This window comes from Heterodontus francisci, chromosome 47 (genome assembly GCF_036365525.1).
Source record: "Heterodontus francisci isolate sHetFra1 chromosome 47, sHetFra1.hap1, whole genome shotgun sequence".
Lineage (NCBI taxonomy): Eukaryota > Metazoa > Chordata > Chondrichthyes > Heterodontiformes > Heterodontidae > Heterodontus > Heterodontus francisci.
Window position 1 is genome coordinate 11,489,324 of NC_090417.1, and position 26,976 is coordinate 11,516,299.

The window sequence follows — 26,976 nt, forward strand, 5'->3', positions numbered from 1 at the left end:
ACCCCACACCAGTGGTTTTCAAATTCATGTGCGTGGGGAAAAACCTTGCGCCCTGTGAATAATGGAACACTCTCAGAGCTCTTCTCCCCACCCCACCCCACCCCCCGCAACCCAGAAAAGATTGGCACATTCCCAGGGACCCCTGCAAAGATTGACATACTCACTATGATCGTGTGATACAGCCAAAGAGGTCAGTGTGTTTCTATGGTGGGCACCACCTTGCACCCCTCGTCAACTTCAGCTCATTGAAATCCCTGCTGTCCATACTCCTAACTCGCACCAACCCCATTCCTCTATCACCCCGTGCTCACTGACCTACACTGGCTCCCGGTCCGGCCACAGCTCATCATTAAAACTCTCAGCCTTGTTTTCAAATCCCTCCATGGCCTTGTCCCTCCCGATCTCTGTAACCTCCTCCAGCCCTCTTGGCATCTTGAGATATCTGCGCTCCTCTAATTCTAGCCTCTTCAGCATCTCTGATTTTAATTGCTCCACCATTGGCGGCCACGCCTCCAGCTGTCTGGTCCCGCAGCTTGGAAATTTCCCCCAAACCTCGCTGGTTCTCTTTTCCCCCTCCCATCATTTTAAGCGCTCCATAAAGCCTACCTCTTGGACCAAGCTTGGTCTTAACATCTCCTTAAGTGGCTTGGTGTCAAATTTTGTTTGCTAATCATCCTGTGAAATGTTCACGATGCCAAATGAAAGCAAGTTGTTTTTGTAGGAAGGCAACAAGTACTGTGATCTGATCCCCATTGCCAGTCATGGAGGCGCCATCTCACCCCCACTCAGTTTGAAAACCTAAGACCGAGGCCAGATAAAGGCAGACAAAAGAATCAATCAGGGTTTCTGCTCCTAATTACCACCCAGTGGCTGGTCATGAGGAGGTGTGGAAGTTAGAGGAGGACAGGGCATACATAGACTGGCAGTATTCATCATCTTGATTTACACAAGAAGGACGGTGAGTAAGTCTTTACCCTGATTTTGGCATCTCCTGCTTAATTGATGCATCTGGTTGAATCATATGTATCTCTCGCTGCACACAGTTTAGAGTGGACTTGAATGAGGGGCAATAACAGGCAGAAATTAATTTACAAAACTCCAAGAGAGTCTTTAAATATTTAAGTAACTGCAGTGTTTCAAGGCATTACCTTGTATAAATCATCTGAGTCATCAAATATTAAAAACCAAATCATAAAATATTCTGCTTGTTATTATATTTAAAGGCAAGCCAATTTTATGGGTGTTTGTCAAGTCTGCTTTGTCAGCTCTGTATATTTTCTAAATTGCTGTTGCAATTCTGTAAGTTGCTTTTGAACGCAGTGCAGCATCACGCCATTATGGGGAAAATGAAGCACAGATTTTATGCCTCCACTTCAGCAAAGAAGTATTTCAGCAATGAAAAAAAAAGCAACCTGGACTGGGAGGCTGATAGAAGGTGACTCTGAAGTGGGAAACGGAGGATTGATTTCAAACAGGGGCTGAGCTCCAGTGCTTGCCCCCCCCAGGGCTTGCTTAGGGTCACCGACTCTGCTTTTCCTGAGGGTTCTGTCACATGACCCCACCGTCTGGTCAAACGGCCTTTTTCTCCCCCATCTCCAATATCCTAAGCAAAGAAAAACATTCAGTTCAAGAAAATATATTTTTTGAAGCCTCCATGCTTTTTCAAGGAGATTAATCTTCCATTCCTGGTGACCTGCAGGGTTGGCTCCCCTCCACGCCTGATAATATTTCAGGGTCCTGAAACAACATTAGGCCACTCACCCTTAGTCTGCTTGCTGCATGACCACTGGTCTTGAGTCTTCCAGTTGCAAGGCCCAGCACCAGGGACTTGGTGTATTCCCAGAAACGAGCACCTCATGGACACGAATGGCCCTCTCAAGACACATCAGCACAGCAACGCTGGGCCGAGACTTAGTGTCTGAGGAAGGGGCACTGACCTGAAACTTTAACTCTGCTTCTCGCTTCACAGATGCTGCCAGACCTGCTGAGTATTTCCAGCGTTTCTTGTTTTTATTCTGGACTTAGTGTTGATGCAAGCCCATCCAAGAATGGATCCTGGAAATCTCGGAGCACCAGAAAAGTTGGGAGGAGGAACCTGAATCATGGGCTCTACCACTCTTCTTCTCAACTTAACGTTGAGGTAATTAGCATTCATGGCATTGAAGCTGAAGAGAATTGTCCATATTATATTACAAACCATCTGGCTTGCCATGGGTGTTGCATGTGGGCAGATTGGGGTCAGGAGCATGGTTGTGTTGTTTTAGCTGAGAACCTAGTTTGTCACCTTGAAACCACTGCTCACCAGCAGCTTCTATTTATATTGCCACTTCAATGTAGTAAAACATCCCAGGGTGCTTCACCCAGAAGCATTATTGAACAATATTTGACACCAAGCCAGATAAGGAGATATTCGGACAGGTGACCAAACGCTTGGTCAAAGAGGTCGGTTTCAAGTAAAGTCTTAAAGGTGGAGAGAGAGTTGGCGAGGTTTGAAGAGCAAATTCCAGAGCTTCGGGCCCAGGCAGCTGAAGACATGGCTGCCAATGGCCAAGCGAGTCATTTTGAGGATGTGCAAGGCAGCACAATTGACTGCTATGCCCCACTCCACCGCCCCGGTCTCCGCCCCCACCCACCCCCCAACACGGGTTAAGCAATACCTCGATTTTAAAACCTCTCGCCTTTGTTTTCAGATCCCTCCAGCAGTCTATTCTCTGTCTATCTGTGTAACCTTCTCCGACACTCTGGCCATCTGTGATCTCTGCACTCCTCCCGTTCTAGCTTCTTGAGAATCCCCCGATTCCCTCCCTAAACCTCTCCACCTCTCCCTCTCCCTCCTCCTTTCAGCCGCTTCTTTAAACCAGCCTCTTTGACCAAGCTTTTGGTCACCTGTCCGAATCTCATCTTATGCGGCTTGGTGCCAAATTTTGTTTGATAACATTCGTGTGACGTGCCTTGAGGATGTTGGACTACATTGAAGGCGCCACATAAATGCTGTTGTTGTGATTGAATAGCCTGCCGACATTTTTTTGATTCATTCATGGGATGTGGGCGTCGCTGGCCAGTCCAGCGACTCTCGCCATCACACCTGGACAACTTGGTTAAGCTGCTGGCACCTGTGGAACCACACTCCGTCCAGAATCAGAACTCCCAGCGGAGTAAGTCGCAACGATGGAGCATGATCACATTCAAGTGTCCTGGCTTACGTGCTGTTCCTAATTTCCCACATCGGCACTGATTGGCTCAAGACGCCAAATGGTAAGCGTGGTTATCGTTTACAAGAAGGATGTGCCTCTTACTGCAGCCTTACATGCATCTCCCTTCACCTCCACCATGAGTGGCCGTGTCTTCAACTGCCTCGGCCCCACACTCTGAAATTTGCTCCCTAAACCTCTCTTCCTTTAAACCCCTGCTGAAAACGTCCGTCTTTCACTCAGCATTTGCTCACCTGGGGTGTTAATTCCTCATCCTCTTGCTCAGTGCCTGATTATGCCTCTACAAAACCTCCTGGGACTTGAATCTATGTTAAATGCACTGTTTTACAGTAATTCTTGAGAAAATGTTTCTGCTTGTGGAGAAATCCAAAACTGGAGGTGATCAGTATTGGAGAGTTGCTAATTAATCCAGTCAGCAATACCAGAGAGTAGTGAGAATGTGGAACTTAATACCACAGGCAGTGGTTGAGGTGATTTGCATCGATGCATTTCAGCAAAACTCAATAAGTCGATGTTAGTTGGGTAGACCCAGTAAAAACACATAAGAACTTAGTTGAAACAAAGGGGATAGTCACACAACAATGAACAGTGTGTTAAAGTATAGGGGGGGGCTGGGTAGCAAGGGGCCACAGCACACATATGTCCGAGGAACTGTAGATAGTATAGTAACGATGTTGAGGAGGAACCCAGACACAGTCCTTGCACGAGGCGGATAAAGGGAGTCGTCATGGACACCAGATATGATCCAACTCATAATAGACAATGGGAAACTGTAAAGTTTTGAACACTGAGCCAAATAAGGAATTATCATGATGTCATTACACCAGACCCCTATGAGTAAGTAAGCGGGGCGGGTCTTCGAAACAAGGTTTAACCCCTGACTGAAACTGAGGAAGGTACGAGAAGCCCGGGGAAGAACACTGGAGAAGATACCCTGAGCCAGGGGCTCAGAGAACAGAAGAGCAGCCGCAAGTCCGAGACTGATTGCCTCCTGTCTTGACGGGTAGTATACTGTGCAAGTAGTGAGAGCATGTACTTGATGATTAAGTGTGTGAATAAAATATTGATATACCTTTCACCAACCGGATTCCGTGGATTCTTTAAGAGTAAGTGCGTGTTAGGCACAACAGTTGGCGTCCTTTCATCGATGAAGGATGGTGAACACGCAGCAAGCAATCCATTTAGGTGGGCTGTCTTCTTTTGGTGCACCTGTGCTGTCGGCCAGTTCTTGAGAGGCAGGTTCTGCCACAAGTGCTGCACGTGAAGCTGCCAAATGACGCTGTGAGTTGCTTTTGAGATTGGCGCCTGTTACCATGTTGCTGTTGCATCTGGTCATCGTGGTAGTGCACACCAGTCCACAGGATGTGTCGCCATTTCCCTCTTTGGCCAGCCAGTGACTCCCAAATGCGATAGTTGACATTTAGGGGCCCTCATGTCACGCTTGCAAGCATCCTTGAAGTGGAGCTTTGGGCGCCCCACTGGTCGTCTGGTCCCGGCTACCTCACTATACCCAAGGTCCTTGGGTATGCACTCCTTGTAATATTAATAGGTGTCAGGAGGAAAACAGCCAATAAACATCTTGCCATTTCTCTGCAAAATTGCAGACCAGTGAATGCTTTACACTAGAGCATCACCTTGTGGTTGTCAGTGCATTGCACTCTTCATTTTCACTGTGGCAAAGCTACATGTCTGGATGTGGTATGAAGACATAATCGCAGTCAATTATGGTTCACACACAGTCTCAAATCCCTGATGGACGCTCATTGTCTGGTCCCACAGAGCTGGGCGACCTTATCAGCATCGTTACGTCAGCTCTGAGCCTGACTTCATCTGTGACTCTGTTGCTGACACTTTCCTCTCTGAGTCGCATGGTTGAGGGTTGAAGTCCCACTCGGGAGAACTGAGCGTAAAAATCCCGGCTGACACTCCACTGCAGTACTGAAGGAGCACTGCACAGTCAGAGATACTCAGCATTTGTGAAGATCATGTTTCAGGTCAATGACCTTTTGTCAGAAGTGGAAAATGTTCCAGCAGTCGTGCAAGTGGAGCGAGGGGACGAAAGACCAAAATGTCTGTGGAAGAGCGGAATGCAGGAGAGATTAAGAGACAAAAGGGACGATGGTGCAAGGTAAAAGTAGGTGGAAACAAAAAATGAATTGTGAGCAGGGCTGTCCAACAGAGGGCCCGCCAAAGCTTTCCAACCAGCCCATGGATGTATTTCCGAGTTGAGAAATTTTCCATTGTCTTCTTTCAGATCTGCTTTTTCAAACATCACGTTGTCAGTTTCACAGCTGACATCGGGAACAGCACCTTCCCAACTTGGGACAGATACGGGCTTTTCCAGTGGTTTAGTTTAGAGATACAGCACTGAAACAGGCCCTTCGGCCCACCGAGTCTGTGCCGACCATCAACCACCCATTTATACTAATGCTACACTAATCCCATATTCCTACCACATCCCCACCTGTCCCTATATATTTCCCTACCACCTATCTAAACTAGGGGCAATTGCTAATGGCCAATTTACCTATCAACCTGCAAGTCTTTGGCATGTGGGAGGAAACCGGAGCACCCGGAGGAAACCCACTCAAACACAGGGAGAACTTGCAAACTCCACACAGGCAGTACCCAGAATTGAACCCGGGTCGCTGGAGCTGTGAGGCTGCGGTGCTAACCACTGCGCCACTGTGCCGCCCACTGTGTGGGTTCTGACTTTTTTTTTTAAAACCTGCCGGAAAACCCAAATCTGGCCAAAGTTGGAAAAGCGCTATTTCCGATGTCAGACCTGCCAGCTGTGAAACTGACTTGCCATCTTTTTTAAGGAACTGACCAACCACACAGCTGCTCCCTGCAACTATGACAGAGGGAGGGGGGAGAGAGAGAGGGGGTGAGTGAGAGGGGGTCAGACAGAGAGAGAGACAGAGGGGAAGGGGGACAGAGAAAGGGGGTGAGAGAGAGAGAGAAGGGGAGAATGAGAGAGAGAAGGGGGGAGAGCGAGAGGGGGTCAGAGAGAGAGAGACAGAGGGGAGGGGGGGACAGAGAAAGGGGGTGACAGAGAGGGGGAGAGAGATGGGGGAGACAGAGAGAGGTGGGGAATGGGGAGAGGAGGGTAGAGAGAGGACGGTGAGGAAGAGGAGGGACAGATAGAGGGTGACGGAAGGGAGAGAGAGTGGGGGCAGAGAAAGAGGTGGGACAGAGAGAGGGGGGAGACACAGAGTGTCATAAGAAAATGAGAAGCTTTTTTTGTTCAGTGGGGATTCTGGTGCAACATAAATGATATGTGTGGAGTTCAGTTGATTGAAGATCTCAAAGCAGATTTATTGAACAGCTAAACTATTTTCCAGTACTGAGCTGACTATTTACAAGATTTGCCTCTGGGTGTTCTAGTGTCAGAGTGAGACTGGCATGTTGTCACATGACCACATCATGGTACTTAGCGCATTCGCATACTAAAATCTTAAAGGGGTGTCACTCTTAAAGTCAATCACACAACACAGAGCGAGGACAACACAGGGACGGGGAGATCAACATAGAGAGGGGGGAACACAGGGAGAGAGAGACAGAGAGAGGGAGAGAGAGTGATCAAGATCACTGCTGACAGATGGACATCTATCTGAAATACTCGGCATTGCTGCAAGTGTGCGGGCACTCATCGACTTGCGAGCAAAGAAATGCCAGGTACCTGAGGCAAAAATCAGGCAGATGGAGCATAATGTGGGAAAATGTGAAGTTGTTCACTTTGGCAGGAAGAATAAAAAGCAGAGTATTACTTAAACGGAGAATGACTGCAGAATTCCAAGGTGCAGAGGGATCTAAGTTTTCTAGTGCATGAGTCGCGAAAAGTTAGTATGCAGGGACAGCAAGTAATAAAGAAGGCGAATGGAATGCTATCCTTTATTACAAGAGGAATTGAAAATAAGAGTAAGTATGTTATGCTTCAGCTTTTCAGAGCATTAGTGAGACCACACATTGAATTGTGTGTGCAGTATTTAAGGAAGGATGTCAATGCGTTGGAAGCGGTTCAGAGGAAGTTTACTAGATTGATGCCTGGAATGAGTGGGTTGTCTGACCGGGCTTGTTTTCACTGGAGTTTAGAAGAGTGAGGGGAGACTTGATTGAAGTTTGTCAGATGGTCAGTGGTCTTGACAAGTTGGATGTGGAAAGGATGTTTCCTCTTGTGGGTGAATCTGGAACGAGGGGGCACTCTTTTAGGACAGACATGAGGAGAAACTTTTCCTCTCTGAGGGATGTGCGACTTTGGAACTGTCTGCCTCAGAAGGTGGTCATTGAATATTTTTAAGGCGGAGGTACATAGATTCTTGTTCGATGTGGGAATCAATGGTTATCGGGAGTAGATTAGAGTGTGGAATTCGAGACACAAACAGATCAGCCATGATCTTATTGAATGGCAGAGGAGGTTCGACGGGTTGAATGGCCTACTTCTCCTAATTCCGATGTTCATATGTTTGTAAGTCAGTGTCCAACATAGTGATGACAAAGTAAGTGAACAAATGAAACTTCTCATTTGAAGCTTCTTCGCAAAAATGCACATTTGTTATTGTTTTGATGAATAGTAAGATAAATTTTTCATGCCTTTATCTTTCTGAAATTGTCTCCCCGCCCCCTGTGTTAGGCAAAAATTGTAATGTGGCCCCCGACGTGAAAAGGTTGGACACTCCTGATCGAGAGGAGCTGTAAATGGCAATAACAGCATCAGGAGCAATGTCTGAAGGAGTTGTGGATATGTTCTGAAATTGTTGGACGTGATGTGGGGTGAGGTAGGTTGTGAAGTGCAAACGTTTTTTTGAAATTTATTTCCGGGCTGGGAGCATTTCTGGCAAGGTCAGTACTTCCTGCTGCAACCCGACTTGCTCTGGACAAGGTGATAGTGCTTCGATTTCAACAGCCTGGGCGTCACTTAACATAAAAGAATAAAGACCTGCTTCTGATGAAAGATTGCTTTATTCAGCCCTTCACTTCTAATTCCACTTTCTGGCAGAAACGCGGTGGCGGCGCTCAGAGGATGGTGCAGCCATCAGAAAAAAATAATAAAAGTGGGCTGAAAATTAAACCTGCGCAACACGTCACTGCGCATTCCCGGAAACAGAACAAAAAGCCAGCTGGAGGTCAGAGGCGCGCAGGCGCAGTGCCGGGAAAAGTTTTCAAATGCGGCACGAAGCGGACCTGGTGGAAAGCGGGCGAGGGCGGCGGCGCAGCAGTTGGAGTGAATGAATGCGCGCGCAGGCAGCAACGAGCTTGGGGGGTGGGGTGGGTTGAAATGCGGACCGTGTAGAGACGACCTGAGAGCCTCCCCACTGGGTAGGAAAGCGGACCGGGTAGGAGCAAGCCAATCGGAGCCGGTTGCATGCGGACCGGTTAGAGAGTGAGTTGGCGGTTGGAGGCCCGGGATCTGGCGCGTGCCGCCTGCCAAACGGTCGGACTGGGTTTGAAGTTTGAATTGCGGGTCCAACATGGTGTCGTGGCTCATCTCCAGGCTGGTGGTGTGAGTATGGGGCTTGTTTTTTTATTTTTAATCATTGTTCCTTCAACTGCAACGCAAACCGTGCAACCTTTCTCGCTGCTTTGAGAAGTAATTGAGCTCAGAAGTTTGCAGCACTTGGCGAGGTTGGCGTTGTTGCCCGCTTTATTGATTTAAAAAGTTGTTATTTACATTGTCGTCTGCTAATAAACGTTTAATCCTGCAGCATAAGTAAAGTTGCAATGTTTTTTTTTGGTTCTGGTTGATTTTTTTTTTGCGCATTCCATCCTGTTTGTTTACCGAAAAGCCATAATCTGATTTTGTTTTTCAAATTTCTTCTGAAAGGACATGAGTGAACCACATGGGGTTGGAAGTCGTCTGGTAGTTTTGTGGCCCATAATTAGTGATGCCAGCTTTTTTTTTATCCTGCCTTTTCGAGTTCAGTTCATGCTGCTGGGTTACTAGTCTGGTGGTGTGACCACTGTGTTTCTGTACCTGATAATGTAAGGCTTGTTGACCTATGTTTGCCTGCTCAGGTGTTTTCCACCCTTATTTTTTTTTGGTCAACTTCGAGGTCCAGCGTTGGAGCCACCTGGGAGCATCACTTGGGTCAAAATGACAGTCGAAACACTGTGTGGTTTTGTGCTTGAGGTGGTGAGACCAGGAGTGGACTATTGAGACACTCATGCGGTGAAAAGGGAGTGTGGCCGGCGTAGCCCTGACATGCAAAAAATCTACGCATCTGACGTTGACAGTAAATTGAGTGAGCGTCTGCTGCTTTTTGTGAGAGTTCCACGCTTCTTCCACACTTGACGTCAAGAAATCTTTCCTAACTTCTCTGCTGAGTGGCCTTGCGTTCATTTTAATGTTTTGTCTCCTCAGCCTTCAAAGTTTCTCTCCATCAAAAACCTAAAAATCTAAATCAAATCACTTCTCTTCTGCCTCCTTGCATGACCGCGACAGGGTTTATTTCTTTCTTCAAGTGAAAATAGTTGCCACCTCACTTCGGGTTTGACTGTTTACATGCCAATCAGAACCAATCAGACAGGTTTTCTTGAGTTTAACAAACCGGTTAGCTTTACCGTACTTAAACCAATCTAGGTAAAATAAAAGACACTGCAACTTTCACACGCACGCCTGCGAGGTTCGCACACGCTGGTACAAATACGTTTCAGAGGGGGGAAAGATAGATGGGTCGCATAGATTTCGGTGCAATAAAAAGGGGTGTACAGTGTGGAATTTGTGACTCTGTTGTCTTCTGGCTGAACTTTGTGGTCCTGAGGCTTCTGGCTTGGGAGAGGTGGCCAGCAGTTTCTGATTTTCCTGGTGAACTGCAAATAGTTTCCTTGACTCTGTCTCTGGGGTCTCTGTCTGCTGCGGTGATGCTGAGGTAGTGGTGACCACCAGACCAGGTCAGAAACTTGCCAGGTGGACTGCGAGGAGGGAGAGAGAATGAGACTGCCCCCACTTAGGTCTCTTTTGATCAGTGTCCGTTGCTTGTCTGCTGCACAGAGGGAACAGCCAATTTAAAAGGCACAGATGGTGGGGTCTTTCACATGATGGCTTACTGTGTTCCTTCTTGCAACTTAATTAGTTCATGTCTGGGAATTCCTCTTCCCTCAATAAGGGTGCCAGTGTTCAAGTGCTGACCTTTGAGTGGTCCGTCTCCGTCAGCTTGAATATCTTGATAATGGAGGCTGGCCAGGTGATGCAGTGCAAACTTCTCAAATCATTGTTCTGGAGAGGACTGGCCAGACATCCCGACTCCCCCTGAATGCAGTGGAATGCAAGGGATTTTGATGCACATCTTGTTGATATTTTAGCTGCGAGCAGCCACCTTTTGATCTGTTCCTTTTTCTTCTTCAAAAAAAATTTAACTCTGGTTTCAGCCGATGGATTAAAAAATTGTCTTTCAGCACAGCATGTGCGTGTGACAAAAAGTTGATATCAAATCATACAAGGTTCATGTTTCTGAGATAATGTCTGATATCAGCCAGTAAGTTTGTTTTTTAGTGGAAGCTCTGTGATCCAAGCTTCTGCTATTTGCCATTCTGATGAGATCTGCTCTAATTTTTGCAAGGTAAACCCTTTTTGGTGAAAGACTTCTCGTCATCGTCCCAACCCTTGGGCTATCGATGTACAAGGTTTCGGAAACCTTGGCTGTCTACCAATTAACATTGCTCACTGTTGATTCTAGGGAAATATTGTTGTATCTCTGTTGTCGTGCGTAGCAGAGTATCATAAGTTTCATCAGACTTGAACCATTTGTATATATGAAACATGGTGCCATTATAAGATTTCAATCAAGGCTATGCCAGTCATATGTTGGAGTTATTAACAGTTATGCGTTAAGAAAATTAATCAGATGCCCATGAGAAGGAAGAATAGCTTTTTATATTGCACCTTTCACAACTTGCAAATGTCCCAAAGCGCTTGACAATTAAGTAGGTATTTTTGGGGATGGGATTCCAAGAGATTAGACACGGAGGAGACATATATCAATCGAAACATGAAAATGAGAATTTTAAAATAGGTTTTAAAGGACCAGGAACCAATGTTGTTGAGAAAGGGGATGGAGGCTGCGAAGTAGAGGCAGTTAAACAGATGGTTTTTATCTTGTTGCCGAATCCATAAAGTTGTAACAGATGGTGACGTTGGAACCGGCAGCAGAGATGGGTTTTAAGGCAGAAGTAGAGACAAGAAAAGTGTTGGATGCGCTTCTAGATCATAGAATAGTATGTGGTTGTGCAGAGGACAGCAGGGCCTTCTTTCGAGTTTGATGTTGCTCCAGCAGTGGCTAGCTAAGACAGTTGTGAGGCTGATGTATTTGAGTCCGCATCTCTTGCAGTTGAGGGAGCCAAAATGGGGGCCATACCCCAAGAATCAGCAGTGATGGGATCCACTGAATGTTTTGCTGAGGCTGTGAATGGAGGGTCCAAGGCTGGGCAGTTGAGTTTGAAAGTGCAGTTGTGAATTATTTGGAGGGGGTGTTTTTTTTTCCCCCCAGAGGTAGATGCAGCAACAAGAGCAGTTGTAAGGGATGATGTGTTATGTGCTTGTTGAGGGATACAAGGGGGGAAAAAATGAATGTCATTTTCGAATAGTTGTACATGCACCATTTAACTATTCAGTGTTTGCTAGCCAGTTTTCTTGCTTCTAAAGTAACATTGAAGGTTCAAGATTTAAAAGCTTGAAATAAAATGTGGTTGGGTGAGTGTGGAAAAGACAATTAAGATGCAAAATATAAAGTTGCTGCATTTTATTGGCACAGTGTGTTGACAGGTTTGAGCAGGGTGTGGATGGTTTCTTATGTTGATGTCATGTTTGCTGTAGTTGGGATAATGCTGTTTGATGGAGTGGGAAAAGTGGCCCAGTTGTTTGCTTTAAGCCTGTCTTTTATCAGCTTTCTTGCTTCAGATGGCGTAGGGAATAGGTGTCATCCACAAATAGTTAATTCTAGATTTCTGGAGTATATATGGAAGGAATTGCAACCTTTTTTAGTGGGCCCATTGTTGAGTCCTTTCTCATGCTGCTGTAGTACTCGTTTTTTTTAACTCCAATTTTGAAATGTAATGAAGTTGTTGGACATTGTGGGGCTATAATTGAGGAGGCAAATTTTTTTTTATTCGTTCATGGGATGTGGGCATCTCTGGCTATGCCAGCATTTATTGCCCTTGAGAAAGTGGTGGTGAGCTGCCTTCTTGAAGTGCTACAGTCCATGTTGGGTCGGTACACCCACAGTGCTGTTGGGAAGGGACAAATGTGAACACAATTGGTAAAATGAATGGAGTGGGTTTGCCACGTGACACCTATTTTGCCAAGAAGCCTTTTCTCCTTTCATTTGACATTTCTGTCTTGCTATTCCAACAGTGCTGACTTGTGCTGGGATATGATTCTGGAGGTAGTATCTGGTCTGGCACCTTGCCCAATTGGACATGTCTTGCTCGGCTATTTTGCTGGGAGAGCATCGCAACTGAGAGAAATCCTCCATCCTCTCTCTGCAGCCAAAGCATAAATGTTTTCTGGAACTGTGGAAGTTTCAGTTAAGTCGAGGGTTGAGTGGCGAGACAAGAGTATTAACAGTCTTGTCGAATGTTAAAATAAATATTTTCACCTTGCAGTTATACTTCACTGAATACATACCCTGAAATGTGCAAGGCCTGTAGCAGATGTGGTATCGATGACTGTGCTGTTAGAATTAATGTGGTTAAGAACAGAAACAAGGTTCATGTATAACCAGCCAATGGCAAATCTATTAATTTATTTAGAGATACAGCACTGAAACAGGCCCTTCGGCCCACCGAGTCTGTGCCGACCCATTTATACTAACCCTACAGTAATCCCATATTCCCTACCACCTACCTACACTAGGGGCAATTTACAATGGCCAATTTACCTATCACCTGCAAGTCTTTGGCTGTGGGAGGAAACCGGAGCACCCGGCGAAAACCCATGCAGTCACAGGGAGAACTTGCAAACACCGCACAGGCTGTACCCAGAATCGAACCCGGGTACCTGGAGCTGTGAGGCTGCGGTGCTAGCCACTGTGCCGCCCAAATTTCAAATCAAAGTATCCAATTAAGCAACCAAGTTTTTTCAGGATATCCAAATCTAAAATGAACTATCCTGTCAGACCATGAGGTTTCACCTCCTGTTTCATTTAATAGTTAAAACTGATGCTTCTTAAAATGCCTGGCACAGTGTTGCTATCAACTCAGGTGGCTGAGTTGATTGTATTCAAAAAGCTTGATCTGCATTCAAGATTGTTGGACACAGTTCACCCACCAGATTTTGGATGACATTTTATTTTCTTAGTGTATTCTGGGCTGGAAAATTGAAACTGCTTTAAATCCAGACATTTCTGACACTATTTCGACTATTGATTTTGAATATTCCTTTCTTCGATTTCTGTCTCTAACCATGTCATGGCTAACGTTGGCTCCCGTTTTGGCAACGTTCTGCTTTAAAAATTCTCATCGTTCTTTTCAAATGGTTGAGTGTGCTTATGTCTGTAACCTGTTGTAACGCCACAAGCCTTCACACTCTGCTCTTCCAATTCTGACCTGTTGCACTTGGCTGATTTTCCTATCTCCACCATGGATGGTGCTGCTTTCAGTCCAAAGCTCTTCAATTCCTTGCCCAAACCCTTCTCCCTTCCTTTTCACACGTTCCTTGAACCAAGCCTTTGGTCACCTGTCCTAATATCTCCTTTTGTGGCTCGGCGTCAGACTTCATCTCACCTTCCTGTGAAGCGCCTTGGGATTTTTTTTACAAATGCAGATTGTTTGGCTTTATTTTGAATGTTTGGATTTTGGGTAATGGTGTGTTTCTTCACCTGTTGCATTTGATGCCACACTAACTTGTCTTATTGACTGATGTACTTCTGGAACTTATAGCCACAGCTCAGAATATAATGTTAGTTATATGATTGCTGGCTCAGTTTAAGTAGGCAATATTGGAAGGAATCCGATTTCAAGTCTAATATTCCCTGATTTAGCAGTGTGCACACTGCACAGTTCTATGGATAAGCCTCTGGGGTTTTATCTTCCAAGTGATACAGTTGCATGGTTGCCTTGGACATTGCTGTGCAACTTTATGTAATCAACTTGGAGCAACTGTCATTCATCATTTACTCCATCAGTTAGAGTGGCATGTTTTAGTCTCATTTTTAGTAACTGACCTTGTTTCAGCAGTGTTAAACTTAATTGTTCATTGTAGTGATGAACTATTACTCTTCTATATCCAGACAATGCACATACTGCTTTTATTGCCATGAGTGTGAAATCTCATGGTAAGCACAAGTTGCTGCCATCTGTCTATACTTGCTGATAGTGTTCAACCCGTGCCTTGGGTTAATCTTCATTGGTTGTGAGCTGGTAATGTTCCAGCAATTGTTTACTTAAAGGAAGAGGTTTTGCTTCAGATAAGTAGAAAGTTATGGTCTGGGGCTTTAGATAAACTGAATTCACTTCATACTTGTCATTGAAAATGATTAGCAATGTTAAATGCTGAATAAAATTTGGGGGGAAGGCTACATTCTGTGCTGCAAGCAAGAAAAATGCTGCTTTTAAAATGGTTTTGCCTGAACCACTATAAATAGAGCTTGATTTTTTTTTCATTGAGGGGATGTGGGCATCGCTGGTTAGGCCAGCATTTATTGCCGATCCCCAATTGCCCTTGAGAAGATGGTGCTGAGCTGCCTTCTGGAACCATTGCCATCCTTGGGGTGTCGGTGCACCGAGTGTTGTTTGGAAAGGGGTTCCAGGATTTTGACCCAGCGACACTGATGGTACGGCGATGTAGTTCCAAGTCAGGATGGTTTGTGGCTTGGAGGGGAACTTGCAGATGGGTGATAATTGACTAAAACCCATATGTCAAGTTGTGATTGATGCAATGGAAGTTAATTTAAAAACAGATTGTACTTTGCACCATTCTGAACCAGGATTGTCGCCCTCAAATATTGGGGAACTCCAGCGTAAACTGAAGTCTTGATTTTGTGCCTTGGTCTCAGCAGCACAGCGAGTTGTTAATTGATTAGTTCAAAGGCCCTCTTTCAGACAGCTGACAAAGTCAAAGTGAACAAAAGCGAAATACTGCAGATGTTGGAAATCTGAAATAAAAGCAAAAAGTGCTGGAAATACTCAAAGTCTAGCTGCATCTGTGGAGAGAGAAGCAGAGTTGCCATTTCAGGTCAGTGACCTTTCATCAGAACTGGCAAAGGTTAGAAATGTAATAGGTTTTAAGCAAACAGAAGCAAAGGTGTTGATAGGACAGAGGGTCACAGATTAACTGACAAGGAGGTCATGGGGCAAAGGCGAACAGAGTGTGCGAGTGGTGTGGTCAAAGACAAAGCGTTCGTGTACAGAGGGTGTTAAATGACAGAATAATCAACAGCCCGAGCCAAAAGCACAAACGTGGAAAAAACAGTGGGCAGACACAAGAAAATAAAAAGAAAAAAGAGCCAGTAAAGCTGATATTATTGAACTCCGTGTTCTGTCCAGTCGGCTGTAATGTGCCTAAAGGGTAAATGAGGTGCTGTTCTTTAAGCTTGCGTTGATGTTCACTGGAACAGTGCAGCCATCCCAGGACAGAGATGTGGGCATGAGAGTGGCGGGGGAGGGCGGTGTTGAAATAGAAGCGACAGGAAGCGTTTTTGGACCGAGTAGATGTGACCTTACACAAATCAACGATTCTCGGAAGACCGCCATCATTAACAACGAGCTCAGTAGACTCAATGTGGACATTGCAGCACTTCAGGAGACTCGCCTCCCCGCGAGTGGCTCTCTAGCAGAGCAAGACTACACCTTCTTCTGGCAGGGCAGGGATCCTGAAGAACCAAGACAGCATGGAGTGGGCTTCGCCATCAGAAACTCCTTGCTCAGCATGATAGAGCCTCCCTCAAATGGCTCGGAACGCATACTGTCCATCCGACTGCTCACCACCTCTGGTCCAGTACACCTACTCAGCATCTATGCTCCAACACTCTGTTCCGCACCTGAAGCTAAAGACCAGTTCTATGAACAACTCCATAACATCATTAGCAGCATCCCCAACACCGAACACCTATTCCTGCTGGGGGACTTTAATGCCAGGGTTGGGGCCGACCATGACTCATGGCCCTCCTGCCTTGGGCGCTATGGCGTTGGAAGGATGAATGAGAACGGGCAGAGACTGCTTGAGTTGTGTACCTATCATAACCTCTGCATCACCAACTCGTTCTTTCACACTAAACCCTGTCACCAGGTTTCATGGAGGCACCCAAGATCACGTCGTTGGCACCAGCTAGACCTCATTGTCACAAGGCGAGCCGCCTTAAACAGTGTTCAAATCACACGCAGCTTCCACAGTGCGGACTGCGACACCGACCACTCCCTGGTGTGCAGCAAGGTTAGACTCAGACCAAAGAAGTTGCATCATTCCAAGCAGAAGGGCCACCCGCGCATCAACACGAGCAGAATTTCTCACCCACAGCTGTTACAAAAATTTCTAAATTCACTTGTAACAGCCCTTCAAAACACTCCCACAGGGGATGCTGAGACCAAGTGGGCCCACATCAGAGATGCCATCTATGAGTCAGCTTTGACCACCTACGGCAAAAGTGCGAAGAGAAATGCAGACTGGTTTCAATCTCATAATGAAGAGCTGGAACCTGTCATAGCCGCTAAGCGCATTGCACTTTTGAACTACAAGAAAGCCCCCAGCGATTTAACATCCGCAGCACTTAAAGCAGCCAGAAGTACTGCACAAAGAACAGCTAGGCGTTGCGCAAACGACTACTGGCAACACCTATGCAGTCATATTCAGCTGGCCTCAGACACCGGAAACATCAGAGGAATGTATGATGGCATGAAGAGAGCTCTTGGGCCAACCATCAAGAAGATCACCCCCCTCAAATCTAAATCGGGGGACATAATCACTGACCAACGCAAACAGATGGACCGCTGGGTTGAGCACTACCTAGAACTGTACTCCAGGGAGAATGCTGTCACTGAGACTGCCCTCAATGCAGCCCAGCCTCTACCAGTCATGGATGAGCTGGACATACAGCCAACCAAATCGGAACTCAGTGATGCCATTGATTCCCTAGCCAGCGGAAAAGCCCCTGGGAAGGACAGCATTACCCCTGAAATAATCAAGAGTGCCAAGCCTGCTATACTCTCAGCACTACATGAACTGCTATGCCTGTGCTGGGACGAGGGAGCAGTACCCCAGGACATGCGCGATGCCAACATCATCACCCTCTATAAAAACAAAGGTGACCGCGGTGACTGCAACAACTACCGTGGAATCTCCCTGCTCAGCATAGTGGGGAAAGTCTTTGCTCGAGTCGCTCTGAACAGGCTCCAGAAGCTGGCCGAGCGTGTCTACCCTGAGGCACAGTGTGGCTTTCGTGCAGAGAGATCGACTATTGACATGCTGTTCTCCCTTCGTCAGATACAGGAGAAATGCCGCGAACAGCAGATGCCCCTCTACATTGCTTTCATTGATCTCACCAAAGCCTTTGACCTCGTCAGCAGACGTGGTCTCTTCAGACTACTAGAAAAGATCGGATGTCCACCAAAGCTACTAAGTATCATCACCTCATTCCATGACAATATGAAAGGCACAATTCAACATGGTGGCTCCTCATCAGAGCCCTTTCCTATCCTGAGTGGTGTGAAACAGGGCTGTGTTCTCGCACCCACACTTTTTGGGATTTTCTTCTCCCTGCTGCTTTCACATGCGTTCAAATCCTCTGAAGAAGGAATTTTCCTCCACACAAGATCAGGGGGCAGGTTGTTCAACCTTGCCCGTCTAAGAGCGAAGTCCAAAGTACGGAAAGTGCTCATCAGAGAACTCCTCTTTGCTGACGATGCTGCTTTAACATCTCACACTGAAGAATGCCTGCAGAGTCTCATCGACAGGTTTGCGTCTGCCTGCAATGAATTTGGCCTAACCATCAGCCTCAAGAAAACGAACATCATGGGGCAGGATGTCAGAAATGCTCCATCCATCAATATTGGCGACCACGCTCTGGAAGTGGTTCAAGAGTTCACCTACCTAGGCTCAACTATCACCAGTAACCTGTCTCTAGATGCAGAAATCAACAAGCGTATGGGTAAGGCTTCCACTGCTATGTTCAGACTGGCCAAGAGAGTGTGGGAAAATGGCGCACTGACACGGAACACAAAAGTCCGAGTGTATCAGGCCTGTGTCCTCAGTACCTTGCTCTACGGCAGCGAGGCCTGGACAACGTATGCCAGCCAAGAGCGACGTCTCAATTCATTCCATCTTCGCTGCCTTCGGAGAATACTTGGCATCAGGTGGCAGGACTATATCTCCAACACAGAAGTCCTTGAAGCGGCCAACATCCCCAGCTTATACACACTACTGAGTCAGCGGCGCTTGAGATGGCTTGGCCATGTGAGCCGCATGGAAGATGGCAGGATCCCCAAAGACACATTGTACAGCGAGCTCGCCACTGGTATCAGACCCACCGGCCGTCCATGTCTCCGTTATAAAGACGTCTGCAAACGCGACATGAAATCGTGTGACATTGATCACAAGTCGTGGGAGTCAGTTGCCAGCATTCGCCAGAGCTGGCGGGCAGCCATAAAGACAGGGCTAAATTGTGGCGAGTCGAAGAGACTTAGTAGTTGGCAGGAAAAAAGACAGAGGCGCAAGGGGAGAGCCAACTGTCCAACAGCCCCAACAAACAAATTTCTCTGCAGCACCTGTGGAAGAGCCTGTTACTCCAGAATTGGCCTTTATAGCCACTCCAGGCGCTGCTTCACAAACCACTGACCACCTCCAGGCGCGTATCCATTGTCTCTCGAGATAAGGAGGCCCAAAAGAAAGATGTGTTCCACAAAGTAGTCATCCAATCTGCGTTTGGCCTCCCGAATGTAGAGGCGACTGCATTGTGAGCAGCGAATACAGTATACTAAATTGAAAGAAGTACAAGTAAATCGCTTCTTCTCCTGAAAGGAGTGTTTGGGGCCTTGTATAGTGAGGAGAGAGGAGGTAAAAGGGCAAGTGTTACACCTCCTGAAATTGTATGGGAAGGGAACAAGGTGTTGGGGTGGGGGGGGGGGGGGGGGTGGTTAATGGAGGACCAGGGCATCGTGGAGGGAACGATCCCTTCGGAATGCTGACGGGAGGAGAGAAAATATCAGCTTGATTGGCTCTTTTTTTTCTTTTTATTTTCTTGTAATTTGTTTCATCATTTTTTTTTTTAACCATGTGCCTGCCCACTGTTTTTTCCACGTTTGTGCTTTTGGCTCGGGCTGTTGATTATTCTGTCCTTGAACACCCTCTCTACACGAATGCTTTGTCTTTGACCACACCACAGGGTTAGGGTTAGTAAAAGTGAACATGCCTGTGCCGTGATTTTGGCATATCTTGCCAACTGATGCGTGCTTGGGAGTAAATCTGACCTGAGCCCAACAAGACCACATCCGATCCAAGCCCGACTCGGCCCGAGTCCTTCCATTTTTTCCCACGCCCGACCCGACCATTCGTTAATTTACTTTCAGTTTTTCATTTTCTTGCTGATCTGCACAAGCCTAAAATAACTGTAACAAAGCCACCTTTCTAGTCCAAAAATGAAATTAACATTGGAGCCACTTAGCTGTGATAAAGTGTGAGGTATTGTAATGTTGAAAGTTGTATGGAGTGGGGATTGAGTTTTTTTTTTAAAAAACGAAGTTGTGTCTACATGCAAGTTTGTGACTTTTGCTGGTCTTCTCTGCTTTCTATGAAAATTATCCAAAGCATTTTTTGTATTTGATGGGTAAAGAATAGAAAATCTTCACAATGGAGATGAAGTGATAACCAGCTGTTTTTCAAATAACTTCCTGTTTGTTAGCAACCCTGCACTGATCAGCTGTCAGCTGACTCCCCACCTCCCTTGTAATGAAATCTTTGGGGTTCTTTGCTCAGCTTCAACAGCAACTTCTTAGTTGAATGCCGTTTTCTGACACACCTGTTGAACAATTGCTTCTGGTGACACAAGGGGCTGAAATTTATGGTCCCGGCAGCGGGTGAAAACAATGGGTGGGCTGCACCTTGCCGAGCAGCCACGAGGCCTCGCTGCTGCCAGCAATATCATGGCGGGCCTTCCCAGTGTCGAGGTCCATGGCGGGCCTTTGCCGATGGAATTTTCTGAGCCGCTACCTCCGCCATGAACCCTGATGTCAGGGGGTCTGTCAAATTCCGTGCAAGGGAAGGAAATCGAAATGTACCTCGCTCTGAATTCCCTCACCAGTAATCATTTTTCATGTTGACTTTGCCTTATTAAGGTTAGGATATAAATGTAGAAAATGCTGGCAATGCACAGCAGGCCAGGCAGCATCTGTGGAAAGAAAAACAGTTAATGTTTCAGAAGTGCTGACTAAAGGTCACAGACCTCAAATGCTAACTGTGTTTTTCTCGTCACAAATGAGGCCTGAACTGAGTACTGCCAGCATTGTCTATTTCTTGCACAAAATTTCCAGCATCTGCAGTATTTGGCTTTTGTAGAAATGAGTTTGGTAAAACTTTGCTGATATGCTGCCACAGGCATGAAATTGAAACTGTGTGTGTGTGTGTGTGTGTGTGTGTGTGTGTGTGTGTGTGTGTGTGTGTGTGTGAGGACAATAAAGAGCATTAAACTACGCTGTATTTTAATGTCATAACTATCCGAGGAATTCCTGTACTCTGAATTTTATCTTCAGTGCTATTGTTTAACCCTTAGTCTTTTTTTTTTAAATAACAGGCTTATATTTGGTACTCTCTATCCTGCCTACACATCCTATAAAGCTGTCAAGACGAAAAATGTGAAGGAATATGTAAGTACTGTATATTTATCATGCCTTTTCCAATCAAACAGTTGCAGTTGGTCAAGAGTGACATATAATCAGTTGCTAAATGCCACCTTGCTGTTCAAACTGTTAACCATCTCAGCTGACTTTCAGGATCTCAGTTGACTCACTACAATTCACCTTAACATTTTTAGATCGGGCTAAGAGGAAAAATCAGGCAATAAAGAATAAATAAAAATGAAATTGTAGTTGGTTGTTTGGGTGAGGTGCCCATGGATTTTTCATTACAAGTGACAGCACCTTCAAGACAGGAAGGGAGAAAGTTTATATAGAACGACATGATCTATCGCACAAAAAAAAAGGCCTTTGGCCCAACTTGTGTGTCAGAGTTTCATAGTCCACAGGAGCTCAGAAAAGGAAGGGAAGGGGAAGTAAAGGTTCGACCTTTTGGTTTCCTTCTCTGTGTCACATGATAATGGTCGTTTCTTTTGGGGATTGTTTTGCTATCTGTCAGGTGAAACAGCAAAATATATTGCTGCCTGGTGAAAGCCGCCATTTTGCTCTGTTTTTGAAGTAGTGATTGAATAAGCACACTGTACTCTATTACTGGGTAGTTTGTAAGATGTAAACTGGAACACTGCCATTTATATTATCAGCTGGAGTAGTCTTCACAGGTTTATTATCCTTGCTATGATTAACTTCCAGTTGATACTCTTTCCTCAAAATGTCTGGAAAATCATAGGGCTGTTTGATCTGTTCTTGGATGACCAATTGTTTTAGTTCTTCATTTTTTTTTACCCAATAATAAGAATTGTAACTTCCTTCATCTTTGCTCATAACTTTGATACCAAGAAAAAGAATTGCTACTATGTACACAAAATTGGAACCAAGAAACAAAATGTTAATTTCCAGCATGGGCCATGTTTCCAACATGGGTCCAAAAATTGCTGTCATTAGCAGAAAGGCGAATGGCGTGAACTGTTACTTGCGTGCAAATGCTATGGGAACTTCAGGTGAGGGCAGATGCCTGATTAAACGAAGAATTTGATAAATATCTCAGTGATCTGGTACTCAAACATGGTCTTTGCAAAAAGAGCATCTGCTGGCCGGCTCCCCATTCAGATGTATTGTGTGGAATGAAGTTCCTGCATTCGCATGGAAGCTGCAAACTGAACAGGCCACAGACTAGGAGTTTAAGACCTTTCTCCTTTTTTTTTTTGTTCCTCAATCCACTCTTTATTTTCCTCTTTTATTTCTCTTTCTGTACCTGATCTGGCGTTGAATTTGCCATTCTGACTCTATTGTTCAGACCTTGTGGTGTTCATTTCACAGCGTGGTTAGTTAAGGAGCTCCACAGTTGCTTTTCCCTGTGAACTCACATCCCAGAACTCCTGTCGAGAGGGCTTTATGCCACTTGCATATCTCACTTCCAGCAATGTGCGAGGGCATACAGAACGGTGGGTGCCATTTGCCTTGGCAGGCACACCCAATTTTTGGGCCATTATGTTGTGGCTCCTGTTCGGGGAAAAAAGCACTGCAATGTCGAATCTGCTTTAAATAGCAGAAATTAGGGCCTTTAACCACCGAAGCCTGTTGGGGATCTGTGTATGTGCATGTTTGATGATGTAATTGGCTCTTCAGTTGGAGCACTTTGCTGTGTAATTAATCATGTTCGTGCCCAATTTAAAATGGGATTGTGTTTTGCATTCTGTCTTGTGAGAGCACCTCCTCCCACTTGAGTGCTGATATTGTCACGTGAGGTTGGACTGGAGAGGAGAGAGCGGTATCAAGGATGCAAGGTTCAGAAGGTTGATGAGAGTATCTATATTACAATATAAATCATAAGCAGTTCTTTGTCTCTGAGTCAGGATAAAGTCAACTTTGTCCAGAATGTCCATGTTAGGCTGCTAAATAGAACAAGACACTTCACCCAAAATGTGTTGATGTGTTGTTGTTTGGAGAGAACAGACACTGAAAGACAAGGCAGGTGAGAGTGATGATCTAATGTTGTCATTTTCCAATTTGCAATGACGCTTGACCAGAAGTTTCAGCAGGCAGCCTGTTGTATTTAGTAGCGTAACAGGGACGTTCTGAAGAATGCCTCAGACTCTGGATAAGGTCAACTAAAAAATGTTTATTTACATGTTACTTTCTACACTCTCATCAAGCCTCCAAAGCTAGCATCGTTAGTGCTGCTGTTTTCATCTGAATGTCATGTGATTATGGCTTCGCTTCGAGTGGGAGCGGTTGCTCTCATGACTTGAGCGTTAACCCTTTACATCTTTATACATTGTGTTGTTGATTGACTGAGGAATGTTGTCAATCTGTGACATTGTTGTAGCAGCTTAAAATGAAATGTACTTCAGGGTAATGCATTAATTTCTTAATTACCAAGGTGCTTTTCCAAATGTGTATCTGTGTGATAGTACAGTTTTTTAAGAAAGGAAACATTTTCTATATTTGAATGGAGACTTAGCCTACCAGGTATCCATGTCTCCAGTGACTGCTAAGAACCCAAGGCCTCAGTGGTTGGTGAGTGGGGCAACTACTTGGACTAGACTGAGAGCTGATGTGGGGAAATGGATTGGTGGAAGACTGAACGTATCTCCAACTTGTGTTGAGTAACACCTGATGAGAATGTGCAGGTAAACTCCAACTATTCACACTGTGCAATGTTTTATTTATGGCCTTTTCAGTCGAAGTCTGCAGTCAAACCTAAATCTTTGTAAAGCTATCTACTTCAGATAGTTTCAACTTTCACTGTCCAAGTATAATCATTGTGCTTCGACCCACAAGTTTCCTGCTTGGGACACAAAAACTGAGAACTGAGCCGTTCAGAAGCTTTGTGTTCCACCTGATTGGAGGCCCTCTGTAGAAACTTCCAGGCGTGCTTGGATGAGGTGGTGGCGGAGAGTAACCCAGAGACCCAGGGTGTTACTCTGGTGACATGGGTTCAATTCCCACCACAGCAGAAGGTGGAATTTGAATTCAACTAATAAAAAAAAACCTGGAATTAAAAGCTTGTCTAATAATGGCCATGAAACCATCGTCGATTGTTGTAAAAACCCATCTTGTTCACGAATGTCCTTCAGGGAAGGAAATCTGCTGTCCTTACCTGGTCTGGCCTACATGTGACTCCAGACCCACAGCAATGTGGTTGACTCTTAAATGCCCTCTGAAATGGCCGAGCAAGCCACTCAGTTGTACCTAACCGCTACGAAGTCAAAAAAAAGAATGACACCGGACGGACCGCCCGGCATCTACCTTGGCACTGGAAAAGACGAGGGCAAACCCAGCCCTGTCGACCCTGCAAAGTCCTTACTGACATCTGGGGGCTTGTGCCAAAGTTGGGAGAGCTGTCCCACAGACTAGTCAAGCAACTGTCTGACATAGTCATACTCACGGAATCATACTTTACAGACAATGTCCCAGACACTGTCATCACCGTTCCCGGGTATGTCCTGTCCTCTGCTGCTGCCGGTGGGTGGTGGCACAGCGATTTACCGTCAGAGGGAGTTGTCCTGGGAGTCCTGAACATTGACTCTGGACCCCATGAAGTCTCATGGCATCAGGCCAAATATGGGCAAGGAAACCTGCTGCTGATTACCACCTACCGTCCTCCCTCAGCTGATGACTCACTACTACTCCATTTTGAACACAAATTGGAGGAGGCACTGAGGGTGGGCAAGGGCACAGAATGTACTCTGGGTGGTGGACTTCAATGTCCATCACCAAGAGTGGCTCGGTAGCACCACTACTGATCTAGCTGGCCGAGTGCTAAAGGACATAGCTATTCCACTGGGTATGTGGCAGGTGGTGAGGGAAAACCATACTTGACTTCGTCCTCACTGATCTGCCTGCCGCACATGCATCTGTCCATGACGGTATTGGTAGGAATGACCACTGCACAGTCCTTGTGGAGAGGAAGTCCCGCCTTCACATTGAGGATACCCTCCATCGTGTTGTGTGGCACTGCCACTGTGCTAAATGGGATAGATTTCGAACGGATCCAGCAATGCAAAACTGGGCATCCATGAGGCGCTGTGGGCCATCAGCAGCAGCAGAATTGTACTCAACCACAATCTGTAACCTCATGGCCCGGCATATCCACCACTCAACCGTTACCATCAAGCCAGGAGACCAACCCTGGTTCAATGAAGATTGCAGGAGGGCATGCCAGTAGCAGCACCAGGCGTACCTCAAAATGAGGTGTCAACCTGGTGAAGCTCCAACACAGGACTAACTGCGTGCCAAACTGCGTAAGCAGCATGCGATAGACAGAGCTAAGCGATCCCACAACCAACGGATCAGATCGAAGCTCTGCAGTCCTGCCACATCCAGCTGTGAATGGTGGTGGACAATTAAACAACTAACTGGAGGAGGTGGCTCCACAAATATCCCCATCCTCAATGATGGGGGAGCCGAAAACATCAGTGCGAAAGATAAGGCTGAAGCATTTGCAACAATCTTTAGCCAGAAATGCCAAGTTGATTATCCATCTCTGCCTCCTCCTGAAGTCCCCAGCATCACAGATGTCAGGCTTGAGCCAATTCGACTCACTCCGCGTGATATCAAGAAACGACTGAAGGCACTAGATGCTGCAAAGACTATGGGCCCTGGCAATTTTCTGGCAATAGTACTGAAGACGTGTGTTATAGAACTTGCCGCGTCCCTAGCCAAGCTGTTGCACTACAGCTACAACACCGGTATCTGCCCTGCAATGTGGAAAATTGCCCAGGTAGATCCTCTACGCAAAATGCAGGACAAGTCCAAACTGGTCAATTACTGTCCATCAGCCTACTCTCAATAATCAGTACAGTGATGGAAGGTGTCATCAACAGTGCCATCAAGCGGCACTTGCTTAGCAATAATCTGCTCAGTGACGCTCTGTTTGGGTTCCGCCAGGGCCACTCAGCTCCTGACCCCATTACAGCCTTGGTTCAAACATGGACAAAAGAGCTGAACTCAAGAGGTGAGGTGAGAGTGACTGCCCTTGACATCAAGGCAGCATTTGACCGAGTATGGCATCAAGGAGCCCTAGCAAAACCGGAGTCAATGGGAATCGGGAGAATTCTTTCCACTGGTCAGAGTCATACCTAACGCAAAGGAAGATGGTTGTGGTTGTTTGAGGTCAATCATCTGAGCTCCAGGACATCATTGCAGGAGTTCCTCAGGGTAGTGTCCTAGACCCAACCATCTTCAGCTGCTTCATCAATGACCTTCCTTCAATCATAAGGTCAGAAGTGGGGATGTTCACTGATGATTGCACAATGTTCAGCACCATTCGTGACGACTCAGATCCTGAAGCAGTCCGTGTAGAAATGCAGCAAGACCTGGACAATATCCAGGCTTGGGCTGATAAGTGGCAAGTAACATTTGTGCCACATAAGTGCCAGGCAATGACCATCTCCAACAAGAGCGAATCGAACCATCTCCCCTTGACATTCAACGGCATTACGATCGCTGAATCCCCCACTATCTACATCCTAGGGGCTACCATTTACCAGAAACTGAACCGGAGTGGCCATATAAATACTGTGGCTACAAGAGCAGGTCAGAGGCTAGGAATCCTGCAGCGAGTAACTCACCTCCTAACTCTCCAAAGCCTGTCCACCATCTACAAGGCACAAGTAAGGAGTGTGAACTAGGAAGTCCACAGTTGTGTCAATAGAATAAAAGGGAGTGGGGGTGCAACATCAGAGAGAGTTTTTTTTTTAAGTTGATTTTTTTCCCCTTTCAGCTCTACCTGTTTCACACCCACCCTGTGAGGTGGCTAAGTAGCCTTTATTGTGGTAAGACAGGTTTAAAGCAAGCCAGATGTGAACATGTAACAAACAGTCAGCTTTAAAGCTGAAGCATTCTGAATCCGAAGTGCAAGCAAGTCATGGAATGGCCGTCAATTCTCTCTGGCAAAATCTCCTGGCAGCACAGTGACGCAGTGGTTAGCACCGCAGCCTCACAGCTCCAGCGACCCGGTTTCAATTTTGGGTCCTGCCTGTGCTGA

The 26,976-nt window shown here is 46.1% G+C and overlaps 1 protein-coding gene across 1 annotated transcript in view; it reads left to right on the plus strand.

Moving 5' to 3' along the window:
- Positions 1-8,429: 8,429 nt before the first annotated feature.
- LOC137357242 (receptor expression-enhancing protein 1-like) overlaps positions 8,430-26,976 on the plus strand; it is a 38,067-nt gene continuing 19,520 nt past the window's right edge. Inside the window, exons 1-2 of the mRNA XM_068023427.1 lie at positions 8,430-8,715; positions 20,927-20,999. Coding sequence (XP_067879528.1) covers positions 8,684-8,715; positions 20,927-20,999 — 105 coding nt within the window. The 5' untranslated portion in view covers positions 8,430-8,683. The remainder of the gene's footprint in view (positions 8,716-20,926; positions 21,000-26,976) is intronic.